Below are 19,571 nucleotides of genomic sequence, written 5' to 3'. Positions count from 1 at the left end.
AAGAGATTATAATTATGTTGTTGACCTTGTTTTTAAAGCATTCTGAGTTACTGTGCTTTTGAATGATAGAAGCCAAATCCAGGTTTCAAAAATGTTCCTCAAGAAAAGGAAATTCTGATGTGAGAAATTAATTCTGTGTTCCTTTAGGCTTTCAACACTGTCTTTCGTAAAGCAATTGAGCGGGCAGAAGCATCGGATGATATCCAAGGACGCATCTCCAACCTAACAGAAGCTATTACTTATTTCACCTTTCTTTACGTAGGCCAGGGACTTTTTGAAAGGGACAAGCTAATTTTTCTGGGCCAGACAACATTTCAGGTGAGAAAAAGCCAACTTTAATTGCTTGCATCAATTCAGTCTAGAGATACACATGTTGGTTCAACATAAGAACAGTGGAGAATTAGCATGAAAGACTCAGAGGGATGTGACACAATCGGACATGCTCAGTTGTGTACAGACTTAACTTGCAAAGTCCTGATCCCTCAAAGTCCCTGCTTTAAATGTAGTTGAAAAGAATTTTGTTACTTCAGTCAGTTTAATTATAAGTCAGAGCTAGACGAGGCAAATATTTAAGGCTTAGAAATGATTTGTATGGGAGAGAATGTCTACCAGGAATTTCTCCTTTGGGAAGAGAAATTTTGTTCAGCAACTGATATTTACCGTCATTATTTGTTATTCCAACTCATCCTGCCCCTGCAGCGGGGAATAGCAAACATTTTCAGCATTTAAAGGAACAAATATTTGTTGGCGATTTACGAAATAAAGTATTCAGCATGTCTAAGGAGTGTTTCCATAGTTTCCTATAGTCTGCTCTCCCAAAGGATTTTCGAAATATTAAAAACCTACATTTTTTCGTCTTCAGAAAGTAGGTTGTCTTGAGTGCACATTTTTTGTATACTATTCCAAAGCAGATTGCATACTTTCACTTTCCAAGCTGTAAAATGATTAGCTGCTATGGTTGAGAGGGGATGAGGAACACCAGCAGATCTCTGCCATGGCCATGTTAGGCTCCAACGTGGCCCTGTGACCATGGATGCTCGGTGCCGTGGATGCTATACCTGAAATTTGTGAGTGCCTGGCCCCTTCATGGCCAGGGAGTTGGCACCTATGACTCCTGGCATTAAAAGCAGCAAGCTGACCTATGAATGAATGGCAGTCTAGACTCATAGTGTGCCCTTCCCAGCCTCACTATCCACCTCACTAGACTCTTCCCCAGGCTACTCTCACACAAACCCTGCTCTGCACTAGCCTGAAGTGCTTTTGCCTCACTGGAACGTGTCCTTCTTGTTATGATAATGCCTCTTTCGTTCCTTTATTGTGTATTGACAGATGTAACTGGTTGTGTGTGTGTCAAAACTTCATTTTGCCATAGAATGTAGCCTGAAGTCTATAGCCCTGCCCACTTTGGACTGTGGCCCCCACTCAACCTCTGGCATGCAGCCCCAAGAAGGATGACCATAATGTAACGCAGCCTTTGAGTTGGGGAAAAATATATATTCGCCGCTGCTCTCGAAGCAGGGAAACCATTTTTTAGCCCAAAGGCTTTGTTCAATCCCAGGGACCACATACATGCCAGTGGTTGGCAGGGCCCATGTTCAAGGACACATTCCAGCCAGGCCAAAATGCTCAAGGAAGGTGTGAACCAGGGCCAGTCAGGAGTGTGGCCTAAGGAGATGGGGACATGGGTAGGAAGAGTCATGAGGGCCAGATAAGGAGCCCTGAGATGCTGCATTTTTGGCCGCAGGCCTAAAGTTCCACACATCCATATTCGAAAGGATGATTGCTTAAGAACTGTTCATTTGAGAAATGTGTATGAGTCCATTTTCTTCTTTATTATTATTATTATTATTATTATTATTATTATTTACCCCGCCCATCTAGCCGGGTCTCCCCCACCACTATGGGCGGCTTCCAACACACATTAAAATATCACAGACTAAAAACTTCCCTAAACAGGGCTGCCTTTAGGTATTTTCTAAATGTCAGGTAGTTGTTTATCTCTCTGACCTCTGATGGGACGGCGTTCCACAGGGCAGGTGCCTCTACCGAGAAGGCCCTCTACTTGGTTCCCTGTAGCTTTGCTTCTCGCAGTGAGGGAACCGCCAGAAGGCCCTCAGTGCTGGACCTCACTGTCCGGGCTGAACGATGGGGGTGGAGACGCTCCTTCAGGTATACTGGACAGAGGCCGTTTAGGGCTTTAAAGGGCAGCACCAACACTGTAGTGCTGATTTCACATTTTGGAGTGTCGCAAAGGGAATATATGGGTTTGACACTCCCTTCTCCTTTTCCTGTAATTTTGTTGGAAGCAGCCCAGAGAAGCTGTGTACAGATGGGTGGGCTGGAAAATTGTTGTTGTTGTTGTTGTTGTTGTTGTTGTTGTTGTTGTTGTTGTCGTCGTCGTCGTCGTCATCATCATCAGACCAAGTGCAAAAAATGTATGTCTAACAAGAGCGGCCATGGAGGCAGAAATACTCAATACTTTGTGCTACTTATGTATAACATAGAATTATGGCAGTGCAGATCTAGAGTAACACCTTTCTTCATAGTGACTCTCACGGTATTTCCCAATTTTTTTCACTTCCTAGATTTTGTTGAGAAGTAAAGAAATAGAACTCACCGAACTGAATTTCCTGCTACGATTTACAATTGAACACACTTACAAAAGTCCTGTGGACTTTTTAACTACTCAGTCATGGAGTGCCATTAGGGTAAGTTTCACGACCAACCAGCTGCCTATATGGAACAAAGCAGATGCCTGCATATACCCAGACAGTTTTATGCTTAGTTGTGAGCACCATTTACACTTTTTAATGTGCTTACTTCTCTACATTGCACAAAATATTCTGTTTTATATGGGAATGGCTTCTGTTTCTCTCCTGCTCCCCCATGAAGAAGCAGGCTTGAGGGCCTTGCCATCTGCAACCCACTCCAGCATGCAGGATGTGAGCAAGGGATTACACTCCCTACCTCTACACACACACAACCCACACTTTTCTGCTTCCATCTCAGTACCGAGAAAGACCTGGAAGCAGAGGACTGCATGGCTACCTGCCTGTCTGCATTTCCACTTTTCTTTAGTGGCTTCTCTACCTTTCTCAGTATTGATTGATTGATTGATGAAATTTGTATGCCACCCTTCATCAGTAGATCTCAGGGTTATTCATAATATGAAGCACCCCCACTTGCTTGCTCACTCCCAGATCTCTTCTTCACAGGCTGTCATGTGTAAGAGCATGAAAACAGCCTGTTCGATCAAGTCAGTGACCCATCCAGGCCAGCATTCTGTTCTCACAGTGGCCAACCAGATGCTTGAGAGAAGCCTGCAAGCAGGACATGAGCACATCTGCGATTCCCAGCGACTGGTATGCAGAGACAGGTGTCTCTGGCAGTGGATGTGGAACATGCCCTCATGGCTAGTAGCCATTGATAGTTTTGTCCTCCATGAATTTGCAGAAGAGAAGGAAGGGTGTCCACTCAGATGGGAAGGAAGGGCATGTTCAAACAAGGGAGAGCATATAGGAGAGAGGAGGAGCTGCTCTGAGTGGGGAAGGGAAAAACCTTTATGGGGCAGGTTTTGGACTAAAGTAGCTCGGGTCTGCTTGTGGCCACCAAAGAAAACTTCGCTGGCTGTTTGTGTGCCCATAGATGTGCCACACTGGCAATGCCCACACTAAGGTTTAGTGGTCCATGGTGAAATTGCTAAGGTTTGGCAAAATCCTACACACTTTGGTATATTGCAAGGTGGTGTAATATGTGTGGTGGGAGAGGGTAAACAACATCTCAATAATTGCCACTTATTTCTTCCTTAGTGCAAACAGTTGACGTGTCAATAAATCAGGCATGCCATTGTTCTGTTTCAGGCCATTGCCTTAATGGATGAATTTCGAGGATTAGATAGAGATATAGAAGGTTCTGCCAAGAGATGGAAAAAATGGGTAGATTCAGAATGCCCAGAAAAGGAAAAGTTCCCTCAGGAATGGAAAAGTAAAACTTCTTTTCAGAAGCTTATCATGCTACGAGCATTACGCCCAGATCGGATGACATACGCTCTGAGGTACTGCATAATGTTTGACTTTGTGAACTCCTTTTATATTTATCACATTCATTTATGTACTCCATTTATTTATGTGCACTAGTTGCATGATCTGTCAAATCACACTTACAGAAATAACTAAAAAAAGCATCAAACACATCAATGTATGGCCGTACAGTGGCCATTCTAAATCTATGTGCATGTCATGAGGTAATCCATTCATATCATTCTCCTCCCTCCCAAACACTCTTCCTTTTGTGTCATACATTGTAAGCCTGTGGACAGGGACTGTCTTATTTTGTTGTTGTTATTGATTGATTGATTTGTAAGCTGTTCTAGGAGCCTTTTTGGCTGAAGAGCAGGATTTTAAAATTAGTTTAATAAGTACCTAGCCACTTGTCTCACAGAACTGTCAACTCTACCACACCATTGCCGCCTCTCTTTCTTGTTGTTTGCGGTGATGTAATGAAATGCACACACTGAGTTGAGCAAGGCAAGTGGTGCATATGAAGTGACTGTTACATGGAGAGTCTTCAATGTACTCTGGATTTAAAATACCAATACGAAACATCACTCATTTATGTGAATTAGACCTTAGGATTGTGGCTCCTGGTTAATTTAGAAGCAACAGTTCGTCATTTGGGATGTTTTCCCTTCAAGCCATACAACAGAACTTAGCTCAGCTTCTCGGGTTTTCTACACGTTGGTGGAATAGAATATATTTGAAAGGATATTTTGGAAAATAGAGAGTGTGAGACTTGGGACCCAGAAAAACAGCTGAGACACTAAGGATGTATGCCTCAACCACCTCTTTCCCATTAGCATGTGCAGACTGTATGCTAGACTCTTAATGCTCTGAATCAGGCTTCCCCAACCTGGTGCCCTCCAGATGTTTGGAACTACAAATCTCTTCAGCCCCATCCAGGGTGGCCAATGACCAGAATGATGGGAATGGTCCAAAACATCTGTATGGCACCAGGATAAGGAAGCTTTCTCTTTATGTTAACATATGTTCATTATTATACATTATACATTTTTGTAGAAACTTTGTAGAGGAAAAGCTCGGCTCAAAGTATGTGGATGGCACAAGAATAGACTTGGCAAAATCTTATGAAGAAAGCAGTCCAGCCACTCCGATATTTTTCATTCTTTCTCCTGGAGTCGATCCTCTTAAAGATGTGGAGACACTTGGTAAGCATGTTTTGTTGAATAGGTATTTGTTGGGCTGGTTTTTAAAACATAGGCAGGTGAATTGGCAACATTCCAAATCCTGCAAAACACAAAATGGGAACAGAATTTGTCGTGTTCACATGGGATGCTAAACCGTGGTTTAATGCTACATGGACAATCCTCACTTAGCCCTAGCAAAGTGTGTTTTTAGGGAGTGTTGGAAAAGAGAATGCATGCTTGATGATGGAAAGGGCCCTCATTTTGACATGCTACATTCAGAGGCATTTTGGTAGGAATTCTGACATGGCTGTGGGTAACAGGAACTCTCTCCAATAGTTGTTAATGTTGCTGATTTGCAAAGTCCGCAGAGCTTTTCTTAATGCATAGTTTATGATTGGTAACAACAGGGGTTTGTGCTTTGAGTTAGACAGAGCGGGAGTCGGTCTTTAATTAATGCATGTTAAGCTAACACACAAAAAAAGCCCACAAATAGTCATTATCAAGGAATAAAGCAGATTTAAATTTGGAATTGTTTTCCTCAACAAGAGTTAAGTTTTAAAGATTTCCCCCTCTCTTGCCCTAACCCTCCATTCACTCTGGAAGGGTGGATAAAAAGTGTGAGGCTATTAACGCTGCAGCGTGAAGAAATTTTTAGATTGAACATTCCTCTGCTAGGCATAATGCAGGCTCTTTTGTGCTGTTTCTTACCTTTTGAGTAGATGAGGGCCAGAGGGCAATTTTCTCCATGCTCATGTAATCTTGTGCCCCCTGTGACTAAATAATGGTCATTATACAAACTATATTCAATTGTGTAAGAAACTGTCGCTTTGTACTTAGGATTACTATTCCCCACTGACTCTGCTGAGAATACCAGGTTAATACAGCTGTGACCTGACTGTGCTCAATTTAAACTCGGGCCTCACAAGGTGAGAGGCTTGCACATTTACCCACTGAACCAATCAGTTAAAAAACTGATGTGATAGCTACCACATGTTGCTCCCTTTTTTTATAAGGGAAATGGCTTGCACCCCCTGTAAGAGTTTATAAAGCTCGGTAACAATACCTAGCATCTATCAAAATGTCAAAAGGTTCGTTATCTTAAAACCAAGGGAGCAGATTTCTGCAGGGTTTTTCCCCTAATACCAGCCATAAGGCTGCTGTTGAGAGCTCACAATTTTGCTTGTTGAAATTGTGTTGAGTGACGAACTAATGTGTATTGTCCCAGTGATTGGTGGAATTAATGGGGCATTATCTCCCCCCCCCCTTTCCCTCCATCCCCTTCCTCCTTTCCACTTTTGCTCGCCTCCATTGCTCCACTTGCAGGAAAAAAACTTGACTTCACAATTGATTCTGGGAAATTTCATAATATATCTTTGGGACAAGGACAAGAGGTTGTTGCAGAGGAAGTATTAAAGAAAGCTGCCAGGCATGGGCACTGGGTTATTCTGCAAGTAAGTGTGAAATGGCATGATTTGTTCCTTATGTGTTCTGTTGTGGGGCTTACTCTGCACATACTTAACCTGAAAAAAAAAAATCAACAAGAAACAACCTTCTGAGGAATTGAGAGCCAGTGTGGTGTAGTGGTTAAGAGCAGTAGACTCATAATCTGGGGAACCGGGTTCATGTCTCCGCTCCTCCACATGCGGCTGCTGGGTGACCTTGGGCTAGTCACACTTCTCTGAAGTCTCTCAGCCCCACTCAGCTCACAGAGTGTTTGTTGTGGGGGAGGAAGGGAAAGGAGCATGTTAGCCACTTTGAGACTCCTTCGGGTAGTGATAAAGTGGGATATCAAATCCAAACTACTCTTCTTCTTCTTCTTCTTCTTCTTCTTCTTCTTCTTCTTCTTCTTCTTCTTCTTCTTCGACAACTTCACCTAGCATTATTTCTTCTCACTGATCATGATAGCAGATCAAAAGGTTTGCAGAGTGGTTTATGGGATTTGTTACTTAACTTTCTGAAGTTAAGCACACAAATGACACCACCTGCCTTATTACTGCTTGTTTCTTTTGGCTCTTCCAAAATGACTGCCACAGGAATGGGAGATCATCTTTCATCATAAATATCTGTGAGGTTAGTTTTGCAAGATGGAGAATTTTCCTCTGTCCCCCAGTATCCATTATGCAGTGACAAATAAACTTGCAAGAGGAAATTTAACAAAAAAATAAGAATTGGCGAACATGTCAATTTCATCGTTCCTCTTTTCTCCAATCTTAATTTCAGTCCTACACATTTCTACATCTGACTTTGCAAAACAGCATTTTTGTGCAAATTCCCCCTTCTATACACATTTTTATGTGCCACTCTGTCTCATATACACATTTATGTGAAGTAATTTTCCCCAACGTAATGCACTTTTAATATTATTTTCATTAATTTATATGCACACTTTACCATTGTATATGCATTTTTGTACACATTGTTTGGCTCAAGAATTGCAAAGTTCAGATGACTGCAAAGTTCAAATGATGGCTGCGTTTTGGTTCACATATTGTTGTGAAAAATGTGAGTTTTGTAAGTTCACCTTTAAATATGAACAGAATTGCATTTGTCCCCTACCCCTACTAAGGGTAGGTGGCCTGCATTTTCTTCCATGCAAGCATGTGTGCATTAGAGCCACACATGTCCACACAATTTTGGGGAAGATGTCCAAAGAAAAATATCCAGCTATGGAGAAGCTCTGTGCCTCTATGTCCAAGTCATTGCTAGACTTTGGGACTGTGATACTTAGCAGTCAGACATTAGTACTTTTTCCAGCTTCTGATTTGTCGCTTTTGTTAATCATCCCAGGGTTCCTAAATCCTACTGAACATTATCTGAGCTCTGGAGAGAGTTAGCAGGCTTAAGTGCATGGGTGGTTATAGTTGACATGATTTATATATGCTAGTGCTTAGCAAATCAAGGCCTAATAGCACCTAGAGATAATGAAGTCCTTCCTAATGAAACATATTAAAATAAAGTCTCTATCTTTTACTCCTGTGCTCTTGAAACCTAGAATTAAATCATATTTGGAGCATTGGCTGTTTTGTTCTTGTTATGCAACTGAGATAATTAAAGCTACATTGAAAATAATAAACTTGCTCTTATAATTGTAGTGTTGCTTGCTCTCAAACAGAACATACACCTCGTGGTCAAATGGCTGGGGACATTGGAGAAGCTACTGGAGGAACACAGCAGAGAAAGTCACCCCGACTACCGTGTCTTTATAAGTGCAGAACCAGCTCCAAGTCCTGAAGAACACGTCATACCTCAAGGAATATTAGAGAACAGTATTAAAATTATTAACGAGCCCCCTACTGGTATGCTGGCAAATCTTCATGCTGCTCTCTATAATTTTGACCAGGTGAGGGGAAAATGTTCACTGGTAGTTTTGCTTTATTTCTTCTTCAGAATGAGGCATTCTGGGTGAGGGGGGAGCACTTGCACTGCCTACCACATTGGGTTGTAGGGTGTAGATAGTTATTTATTTGACATAATTTATATACTGCTTGGTTGTAAAAGTGTAAGAAACACTTTTTGAATTTTAAACAAGATTTCGTGTCTGTGGTGTTGCAGGCGCCCTTGTCGGCCATCTTGTCACAAATGCCTTGCTGTGGGAAAGAACCCTGTTTGCCCTTTCTCGTGACAGGGCAGGCAACAAAGAAGTGACCAGTGCTGTTGCCACAACCCAGAAATCAGAAAACCTAATGAGGGTTGATAGGAGGAGGAGAAATGGGGACAACAGCTGGGAGGAGGAACAGGTAGTAAGAGGGATGGCAGTGGCAAGAATGGAGTGCCCATCTTGGGAGGTGCAGTCCTTTTTTGCTGGTCCTTCAAATTTACTCACTTCCAGTTTTACCTTTTGCTAAGCTGAAAATATTAAAAGATTCTGATTGTTGCTGTTTAGGTGTCATTAATCCTAGTAAGGAAACTACGGCGGTAGTCTCTAAAGCTTGTGGTTGATGTGATAGAAATACTGGTGGGATTTTTTCCTTCTTCATATTCCTTTGTTTTAACAGGATACACTTGAATTGTGTACCCGAGAACAAGAGTTCAAAAGTATCTTCTTTTCCCTCTGCTACTTTCACACCTGTGTTGCTGGGAGACTCAAGTTTGGACCTCAAGGATGGAATCGAAGATACCCTTTTAACGTAGGAGATCTCACCATTTGTGTCAATGTCCTCTACAACTATCTGGAAGCAAACTCTAAGGTAACATAAGTGTCTTCTGACCCAAGATGGTGGTGATATTTTTTGTTTTGTGTTCCTTAGTTTTAGAAGTGAACAAGGGAAGGTGAAATATATTTCCTTAGTGAAATAGTTGAAATGTGTATCTGCTGTTGGGTATGCAAATTGGGCATATCAAAGGTTTACCACAGAGGATGCTTAAATTTCATAACATAGGTTGAACCAGTTGCACACTTGGTGGGTTTACTTACTGACTCAAATAAACAAACAAATAAATAAATAAATAAATACATACATACAAGCCCTTCATTATGTTAACGAAAACAGTGCTTTACATGTGCATATGCCAAATTCATTAGGCAGGTAATGAAGCATTTTGCACAACTGTAATTACATACAGCAGTCCTGACAGTTCATAACATTGCATTAATAATCACTACAATTAATTCTGATGATGGAAGCAATTTACAGCACGTCACATATATAAATAATGATGTATTTCCTTCATGTGTCGTTATTATGTATTAAGGAGGCCACCTTGTTGTGACTTTCTCGGGAATGTTCCCCTTGAGTTCAAGTTTAAAGCTAGATGAATGATGTACTCTGTTTTGAGATTGGTTGCCAATCGGAAGATGCAAAACCGTTCAGGTGTTACCATTCATTAAACCAATTATTCACATATATAGCAAATGTGGGTTAATACTTTCTAAGTCTAGCAAAGACTTGGTAGGTTGGTACTTTCAGTTATGCACATGCAATTCGGTTAGTAATTAAGCTATCCAATATTCTCACTCTAGCCTGGGAATTAGTTTTGTGCAACTTGCTAACTTGCAATTGCAGTATGATTCGGAATACTGCAATTTCTAGCTTTTCCAGATTAGATAAATAAAAAAACTGGATATCTACTGTGAATCAGTTATTTTGTGAATGTGACATTCGGTGTCACTGTTTCAATAAGTGTTTTATTCTATAGTGATGTACATGGGACTTGATGCAAAACATTGCAATTTTCCACACCTTTCCTATGAACCATAGGAGAATATCCTTAATTGGTTCCTAAGCTGTTGTGATATTGAAGGTTCTCTCCCACTCTGACCAAGACAGCCAGGCCTGGTCAGGGCCCGATCTCACTCATCCAAACCTTTAGTCTCAAATCCCCTGAACTTAGTGAGCCAGCAGCCACATTTGGACCTGGCCTGCCCTCTGAAGGTAAGCTAAGCAAAATTATCCACCCAAAGCCCTTCCATGGGGAGAACACAAAGCATAATGGATAATTTTTACAGTCCTTGTTTACCTTTCCCCCTTCCCCTTAACAGGGCCGGCTCTAGGGGTAGGCTGGGTGGCATGGGGTGCCAGGGTGCCGGGCTGGCAGGGGGGCGCCAGCCCGCCCACCACTGTGAGGGCGCCGGAGCTTGAGACAGCCCTGCTTCTTAATATATTCTTACGGTACTTAGTAAGACATATACTCAGTGACTGACAATGAGATGGGGCATTGCTGTTCACTTGACCTCTGATTAGTCATGTAGCTGCTGCTTCCTAGAAGGTAGAGGTCAAGGAAGTTGATGCAGTGCACATTCACCAGCGTGCATGTCAGATTGTCTCCATCAGCGCCTTTGTACTGTGCAGACCTCCCTGCCGCTTCACCCCCCTTCTCTGTCTGCTAGTAAGTAACAGCAAGGCAACTGACTGGAGGTCGTGAGCAGCAGCATCTCCCCATGCCGTCTACTGCTTCATATCTCTGGGTTCCATCTAGGGTAGCCACATGTAAACAGGGCTCCTGCTCCTTTAATAATTCTATAGACGGGGGGAGTTTCAGCAGGTGTACCTTGTCATGACAAGCAACATGCACTTAAATTCCCTCTTCTCCATAACTATTGACGGTGCAGGAGCTCTGCTCCCTCCCCATAGCTGTCAGGTTTTCCCTGTTCTCGCGAGGAAGCCTGTTCAGCATAAGGGAATTTCCCTTTAAAAAAGGGAGAACTTGACAGCTATGTCCCTCCCCCTTTTTGCATCTGGCTCCTTTAGTTCCCTCCTATATTTGGAAAACTTGTCTGTGGTCGTATTTTGCTTCCAAATCATTGAAACGATCCCACCAACATTACAGTTAATAACTGTAAAGCTGGTTTTACTTTCTATGCAGAAATTCACTGGGACTTATTCCCAAGTAAGTTGCTATAGGATTACTGCCTTAGTTTAGTTTGCAGTGTTGTTTAAGCAATATATACTAGACTAGATTTCATTTCTCATTACGATTGATCTTTGTCTGTTCCAAACCACTGCCCCTTAGTACTTTTCTTCTTTACTGCATTGTACTTCTCACGTGCCACCTTACTGCCTTTTACTTTTTTCTAATATATGCATTTTAGGCATTTACTGTATTGCAGAGTAGGGTTACAAAACATGCTCCTGGAGCCTACTTCTAATGCATAACTTTGCGCAGCCCTAATGTGGCTGGTACAAATCTACTCTATTAAACTTATTTCTCGAATTACATGATCAATTTCATTTTACACATTTCCTTCTGTGTAGTTTTGCCCTCTCGGGGGATTTGCTGCTTACTTTTACAATAGGCCATGAGACCTTTGGGATGGCAGACTGCACTTTCTTCAGTCTTTTATTATTGATTTCTGAAAAGCTGGAGAACTTTGCTCTGTACTAAAGCAATCTACCTAATCCAGTAGTCTTCTGCTGGTTTTGAAGTAGTTTGTTAAAGAGACTTCTATAGAAACTGATTTTTGCTAGTTCACTGGGGAGTTTTGAAATTCTGTCAACACAGAATATGAAATTAATTATTTCATGTCTGTGGCAGTAAGTTTAGAAATGTAACCTTTTAGGCAAAGAGCATTGATGCTTTGACATTTTTGCCACCATTTGGTGCCTTTTTCCTCCTGCCCCTGCTGTCTCATCATGATTTCTAATAACGTATTGAAATATAGCATGGTCTTTTTGGTCTCTGGGTTGCACAGATCTGTATGATTTGCCAAAGCCTTTCCCTCCAAAACAGAAGACTCATATGCCTCTGATAGTAATCATACCACCCCCAATTTGTCAGGGCCTCCATAGCTTATAAATAATACCACTGAGAACAGGCAAAACAAAAATCAGTTTTACTGAATCACAATTATTAAATAGCTGGATTGAATCTCTGTTAACTTCTGAAATTTATTTTACAAAGCATAATAATAATAATAAAAATTCTCATGTTAGTCTTGAAATTCAATGTGCATTTTGTACAAACAGTAGTAGACTATCAAAAGAAATGAATAAATTCACAGTTGTGTTCCTTCCAGTAGTTTTGGATTTCTGCTTCCATCAACCCAGGCAAAATGTGGCTGTGGGGGAGGAAGGAAAGCACAAGCCCAAGACTCACAGCTCTTTCCTGTTTGTGCACATATTGCTATACCATGGTTTAGCATGGTTCCGCTGCTTCCACACAGCTTTATTCAGAAACAGGGAAACAATGAAGTCTTGTAGCACCTTAAAGACTTGACAGAATTATTGTATAAGCTTCTGTGGATTAGAGTCTACTTTCTCAGCTGAATTGTGTTACACATGGGAAGAGTGGAGAGCAAAATTCTAAGCAATGGCTGCAAAATGGGGGGGGGGGGAGTACAGCCAGTGCACTTTTATGATGAGCAAGTTATAATTCCCTGCAGCAGTTGTTGATGCAACACAATCATTGTAGCTTTGCTGTCTTAATTAGCACTGGAAAAGGAAACAATTTTCTTAACTGAAAGCAAAGGGAATAGAATCAGGTGCCTTGAAAAAATTTAATTTTTATTGCGTTCCACAGCCACTGGGATCCACTCACCATGTTTGTTTTGGTTCTACCTGTGTTTACACACACCTACCAATGGCAGCAGAATGTGTCAGTGGTCCCATTATGATTATGTGCTTTTAAATACACACACACAGAGACCCGCACCCCCCTCTTGGGATAATACAATGCGCTTTGTGCTGATGAAATCCATGTTTTATTATGCCAGAGCTATGCCAAGTGACTTTGTTGTGTCCTCCTTAGAAAGCTAACTGGTTCTTTAATTACACATTCCATTGTATTCCATAGGTTCCCTGGGAAGATTTGCGTTATCTCTTTGGTGAAATTATGTACGGTGGACACATCACTGATGACTGGGACCGCAGACTCTGCCGCACGTATTTAGAAGAACTTATGAGCCCTTCTCTGGTAATGTATAGATTGGGGTAGACGAGGAAAAGTTTGTAGACTAAACGTTAGGAAGAACTTCCTTACCGCATGACCAGTTCAACAGTGGAACAGACTGCCTCAGGAGGTGGTGGGCACTTTTGTTGGAGATTTTTTTAAGCAGAGACACCTTTCAGGGATTCTGTAGCAATAGATTTCCCGCACTGGCATTTGAGATCCCTTCCAACGAAGATTCTCTTCCATTTGCATTAGCAACATTGGCAAGCAATACATCCTGGTCTTAAAAGGCACATCACAATCTTAAGTGTGTTTAGAAGTAAATACGATGGTTTTGATGGAATTTATTTCTAGGTAGGTGTCTTTAGGGTTGCGGCACAAAGGTGTAAGCTAGGCCAGAATCATTTCGACATAACGCAATCAGTTTCACTGGGGTTAAAGAATGCACAGGTGGAACAGAAAGCAACCTAGCTATTCTGTCTTTTCCAAAAGTTAACCATTTATCTAGCAGTAGGAGATGGCAAGTAGAGCATCAAAAGATCATTTCTGCTATGCAACATAGATAGCCCTAAGGACATTCCATTTTCTCCCACTGATTCCGCAGTTGGAAGTGTGTGCAGTGGTTTGAAGTGAAGTGAGTTTGCTTGCATCTATTCACTCTGTAATGACTAGGTTTTCATGTGTCACAAAGCCACATTCAGTTTAGCACAATTGGAAGTCAATTGGAAGACCCAGGAGTGAGTTACCATGGAGATGGGAAGGATAAACACTACTGTACTTCTGACCTCCATGGAAGCTGATTTCTCTAAATGACAGTTAAGGTCAAGGGGGCATGTGGGAAGCTTATTCCGCTGGTGCCTCCTCTGCATCTAGCCCATGGATAAGAATTACTATTTCTAGACCAGGCAGTCCATTAACCTTCAGACGCCTGAACTTTCATTCAAATATGTGTCAAATACAGGTACAGAACCTGAAAGAAATGGTGGGAATTAGGTGCTCTTAGTTAACTAACCCTAGGGGCAGGTCTACTTACATATTCAGAAACCAGATAATTCATTTTGGTTCAATTGGACAATGTTCTCCTCCAAAGCACACCAAAAGAAACAAAAAATCCTTCATTGACAGACAAGGTAAACGTAAGCAATGGCCAATGGATATACCATATTTGTCTCAGTTTTATGCCTAACTGGGATCTGGCATGTGTCTGTATTTATTTGCATTGGTTAACAGGTTAAAGTTGCATTTAATCATTAAGGTAGTCAATACATCATGCATTTTGTGAAGCACTTAAATGGGACTAGGCATATATTTAACCAAATAAAACACTGCTGATTGATGACTAGGTAGAAAGGCAGGATTGCAGCCTTAAATATTTTAAGCCAAAGCCGTTGGGTGGTGGAAGTGATTGAACTGCCTTACCCTAAGCTGTCGAAAGTGAGGATGGGTGACTTCTCAGGATCCATAGGATTGCACTCTTCAGTAATAAAATAGCCCTAATTGTAGCAGATATAAAATGTTTACACAAAGTGTGAATTGATGATAAGGAAAACATCCTTCTTTCAAAATATTCGAAAAATGCAGGTTCAAAACTGAAGGAATTCCTACTGCAAGTTTTTAAAATAAATAAATAAATAAATAAATAACACCCCCCCCCCCAAAAAAAATCCAACCCAGAAATGTTGGGTTGACTTTTTTGTTTTTCCCTTTATATGCCTGCACCCTACAGTGCTGCTGCAGATTGGTAATTACTACACTCCTGTTAGGGATAAGAATTCGGAAGCACTACATGCACAAGGCCATGCAGACAGATGCATTTTGATTACAGTGGAAAAATATCGGGGTTTCTCGTCAGCAAGCACATAATGTGAGGATGTCTTTGAGAAACCTGACAGAGCCAGGTTTCCTGAAAGCATCTACATGGCTGTGTAAAAAAATGCATGTATAACACATCAAATATTCACATTTTTTCCACAGCCATAACAGGTGGAGTTGCCATGCATCTATGGCAGAATAGGGTTTGTAGACTTCTGGGTTTTGCTTAGAAAGCCCACTCTCTCCCTCGGCAAACTTGGGATCCTGTGCCAACAGAATTAGAGCTTGGTCAGGGGCACCATCTAGGAGGGGCTGAGCCCCCCCAAAAAAAGAATTTCAAGGGGAGTGCAGGCTGCAGCTTGCCCACCAGACATTCCTGTGGCTGGGCCTACCTGTGGCTGTGGCAGGCCCCGCTGGGCATGCCTGCCTTCATGCACACACTTCTTTCAATCCAATCTATTCAGCTCCTCCTAGTTCCTGGTTGTCACCCCCCCCCCCCCCCGCATAAACATTCCATGGATATTGTCATTGGGCTGTTTGAGTTGGCCTCCCCCCCCTTAGGTTTTTTTTCCTGGGCCAATCTAATAATTACCCCAAGTTTTCTGATTCCTTCTTGTGCATAGGTGGTAGTTTTGCATAAGCACTGAAAAACTTGGACCAGAAATTCCTGTGGCATGGAGAAGGAGGGAGGGGAAATTAGGGGTGGAATTCAGAATCATGCTAGTAATGTCATTCCATCAGAACACGCATATCTCTTCCCCTCTTCTCCGCCGCTGCCCCCGCTGTTCTGGAGATTTTCGCAATCCCTCAGAGCGAATTGTGGGGGGCACAGGGGGAGGACAGGGGAAAGTTCCATTGTGCGAGGTTTCATTGCGCTAACTCCCACTAGCACAACTATTGAGTTGAATCGAGCCCTGTGTTTCATCCTATTACAAATGGAGCTCTAACGTATCATCTGTTTCTTAGTTTGCTGTTGTCATCAAAGGTGTGTCCCGTGAATTGACACTGCTTAAAGACATCTTAAGTTTTTTAAGACCAGATTGTCTGAAATATGCAAAATGAATACTCAAAGTCATTTATTTCCCCTCCCCATCAACTGCAGCTTGAAAGCGACTTTGCATTGGCTCCAGGTTTCCTTGCTCCTCCCAATTTGGATTACTCAGGATACCACAAGTATATAGATGAAATGCTTCCACTCGAAAACCCTGTACTGTATGGTCTTCACCCAAATGCCGAGATAGATTTCTTGACAGTTCTGTCAGAAAACCTTTTCAAAACACTCTTGGAAATGCAACCCAGAAATCTACTTGCTGGAGAGGTATCAGGACAGTCAGTAGAAGAAAAGGTGAGATTATGGTGCCCTGCAAAATCTTAGTTCCAGAAGTTTATTTTGACAATACATGGCTTGCTATGTAGGAGGAAGCTTGAATGCATATTACCTTTGGGCAAAAGCCTTTTGCCATTATGGTCATAAAGAATGTACAACAATCTCTGCAATTCCCCCCCTTCCCCGGGTTCTATCCACTTAATTAAAAACCAAAACAGGTTTCAACACAGGAAAATTCAGCACTGACAGTACATTGGCCATTAGTTTTTAGATCACTTTTTTTTTTCAGTTTGAGTGCTTCTCCTGTGAGAAGCGCTAGTCCTTTGTTGGTGGTGTGGCCTTGTTCCCTTCAGTGAAGGAAATGCAAGTGAACAATTCGTCCCAGTTCACACAGACCCCTTGTACAGTAAAGCAATTTTTCACCTTCTGTTATGCTGTCAATTACTTGTGAGAAAAGGGTGCTGCCTATCAACACCGTTGTGTGGAATGGGAGGGGATGATAATGTGTATAGGCCTTCTGGTTATGATTCTACAGTAGTGCAGAATGCATAGCTAAACAGAAAGCTACTAGGAAACACAGCTTTTAGTAAGGAAAAATACCTACTTATACTTAGCATAATTGCAATGATGGAGAAGCTTGTACATTTGCAGACTCCATTTTGGCTAGTAGGGAGGCCAGCTTCTTTAGTGTGGCATCTATCCATACCACACTGCAGAATTAGAGGGCATGAGTGATGAGTGAATTATAAATTAAATTGAAGACAATTTAATTTGAAATTGGGACACTCTAATCCACATTTCTCTTTTTTAGCTTGCTCTCCTTCTAAATGCTGGACTTGCACTTTTAGCAGTGCCACATAATGTTCATTCTGTACTTGCAATGAATCAATCTCTCAGTGCAATCACCTCTACTCTTTGAAAGTCCCTTGTAATATCAGGCCACCTTTGCTGTGCTGTTTTTGGTGCCTGCTAAAAGCTTACTCGTTTAGGCAAGCCTACCCAAACACATTAATGCATACATTTGTTTTAAAGCAGATAAGATTTATGTTGGTTTATGTAAACCATTTAAAATGTTTTTGTCATATATAAATTTTGCAAATAAATAGCCTTTAACTTCTGCCTCCACCCAACTAGCATCAACAACCTGTTCTACAGAGTTGCTTATATCTGGTGTTTTGCAAGATGTCTGCCAATGTAGCAAAGATTCAGGGGGCGTTGGGTCAGGGCACTGGCAGCAGCAGAATATTAAACAAACACACCAAGTGGCTTGCAGGGCACATACTGGAGGGACTTTCAAGAGAACGTGCATGTGGCCTAGCAACTTCTGTTGATTTTGCTTTGTATTTATGTTTCAAGGTGAAGAATGTCCTGGATGAAATTCTGGAGAAGTTGCCAGAGGAGTTTAACATGGCTGAAATAATGCAGAAGTCTACTATACGGAGCCCTTACGTTCTTGTTTGTTTTCAAGAATGTGAGAGGATGAACATTCTCATTCAAGAGATACGGAAGTCGCTTAAACAACTAGACCTTGGTCTCAAAGTAAGAGAAATATATTTATTATGAAAGTGTATTTAAAAGAACTTGGGATTTAATTTTTCTCCCTCCAAATGTCTAGGGCGAGCTGACGTTTTCTGTTACCATGGAAGCTGTGCAGTCGTCACTGTTTTATGACCTGGTGCCAGATGCTTGGACCAAACTGGCTTACCCATCCACTTACAGCCTTGCCCAATGGTATGTTCAATCATAGTCATTCACTTTAACTGCCTTACATATAATAAGGATTCCAAATCTATTAAGCACTGAGCATGTTTGACCAATAACTGCATAGCAGTGTCATTTTAATGTTAATCATGAATGTTTCAGGATTTAAGAGGGGGAGGGCCTCTTTTTCCAGGATACATCTAAAGGCAGGGGAAGCGGGTACCTCCAATTATTATTGAAAGACCGCATTCTTAAATCTCGGGTAAAGATAAGAAAGGAGGGCACCGTTGCCCCATTTCATTAGTTTCATGTCTGCCAAGAAAGCACGCTCCCTTCAGAGACGTAATAATAAACCACCAACAAAAGGCTATATATTAAAGATAAAGGTACCCCTGACCATTAGGTCCAGTCGTGACCGACTCTGGGGTTGTAGTGCTCATCTTGTGTTGGCTGAGGGAGCTGGCGTACAGCTTCCAGGTCATTTGGCCAGCATGACAAAGCCGCTTCTAGCGAACCAGAGCAGCACACAGAAACACTGTTTACCTTCCCGCTGTAGTGGTACCTATTTATCTACTTGCACTTTGACGTGCTTTCGAACTGCTAGGTTGGCAGGAGCTGGGACCGAGCAATGGGAGCTCACCCCATCGCAGGGATTCGAACCGCCGACCTTCTGATTGGCAAGCCCTAGGCTCTGTGGTTTAACCCACAGCGCCACCCACATCGTAATAATAAACCACCACCAAAAGGCTATAGATTATAGGCTAGCAAATCACAATACAAATTTATTTCTTTAATGATCGCTTCTCATGACACATTGATCCATCTGCTGCTTTTCATTCAGGTTTAACGACCTTCTCATGCGATGCCGAGAACTTGATATCTGGACACAAGATCTAGTACTTCCTGCAGTGGTGTGGCTTTCCGGCTTTTTTAACCCTCAGTCTTTTTTGACTGGTATGTACTACTGACTTATAAAGGTCAAGTAAATTAGATTGCACAGTAGGGCTACAATTTTTATATAATGGCTTACTGAGGGTTACCTTTGTGGAATTTCCAGTGTAACTAGCTCTTAAGAAATATGAATGTGAAGTGCTAGTGTATTACAGATGGAACAAACGAGAGCACTTCATTATAAAACTTTCTCATCAGGGCTAAAATGCTGTAAGTCAAGGCACTGACAATTGAGTGACATACTGAATCAGC

The 19,571-nt window shown here is 41.8% G+C and overlaps 1 protein-coding gene across 1 annotated transcript in view; it reads left to right on the top strand.

Moving 5' to 3' along the window:
• DNAH11 (dynein axonemal heavy chain 11) overlaps positions 1–19,571 on the top strand; it is a 143,647-nt gene that overhangs the window by 122,126 nt on the left and 1,950 nt on the right. Inside the window, exons 69-80 of the mRNA XM_035129059.3 lie at positions 148–318; positions 2,586–2,708; positions 3,861–4,054; positions 5,076–5,224; positions 6,527–6,654; positions 8,316–8,543; positions 9,199–9,390; positions 13,433–13,552; positions 16,443–16,685; positions 18,024–18,206; positions 18,283–18,398; positions 19,210–19,322. Of these exons, the coding sequence (XP_034984950.3) occupies positions 148–318; positions 2,586–2,708; positions 3,861–4,054; positions 5,076–5,224; positions 6,527–6,654; positions 8,316–8,543; positions 9,199–9,390; positions 13,433–13,552; positions 16,443–16,685; positions 18,024–18,206; positions 18,283–18,398; positions 19,210–19,322 (1,960 nt within the window). The remainder of the gene's footprint in view (positions 1–147; positions 319–2,585; positions 2,709–3,860; positions 4,055–5,075; positions 5,225–6,526; positions 6,655–8,315; positions 8,544–9,198; positions 9,391–13,432; positions 13,553–16,442; positions 16,686–18,023; positions 18,207–18,282; positions 18,399–19,209; positions 19,323–19,571) is intronic.

The sequence above is a fragment of the Zootoca vivipara genome, chromosome 11 (genome assembly GCF_965207765.1).
Source record: "Zootoca vivipara chromosome 11, rZooViv2.hap1.1, whole genome shotgun sequence".
NCBI lineage: Eukaryota > Metazoa > Chordata > Lepidosauria > Squamata > Lacertidae > Zootoca > Zootoca vivipara.
Note: the sequence above shows the minus strand (reverse complement) of the source record. Positions and strands in the feature narration are given on the sequence as shown.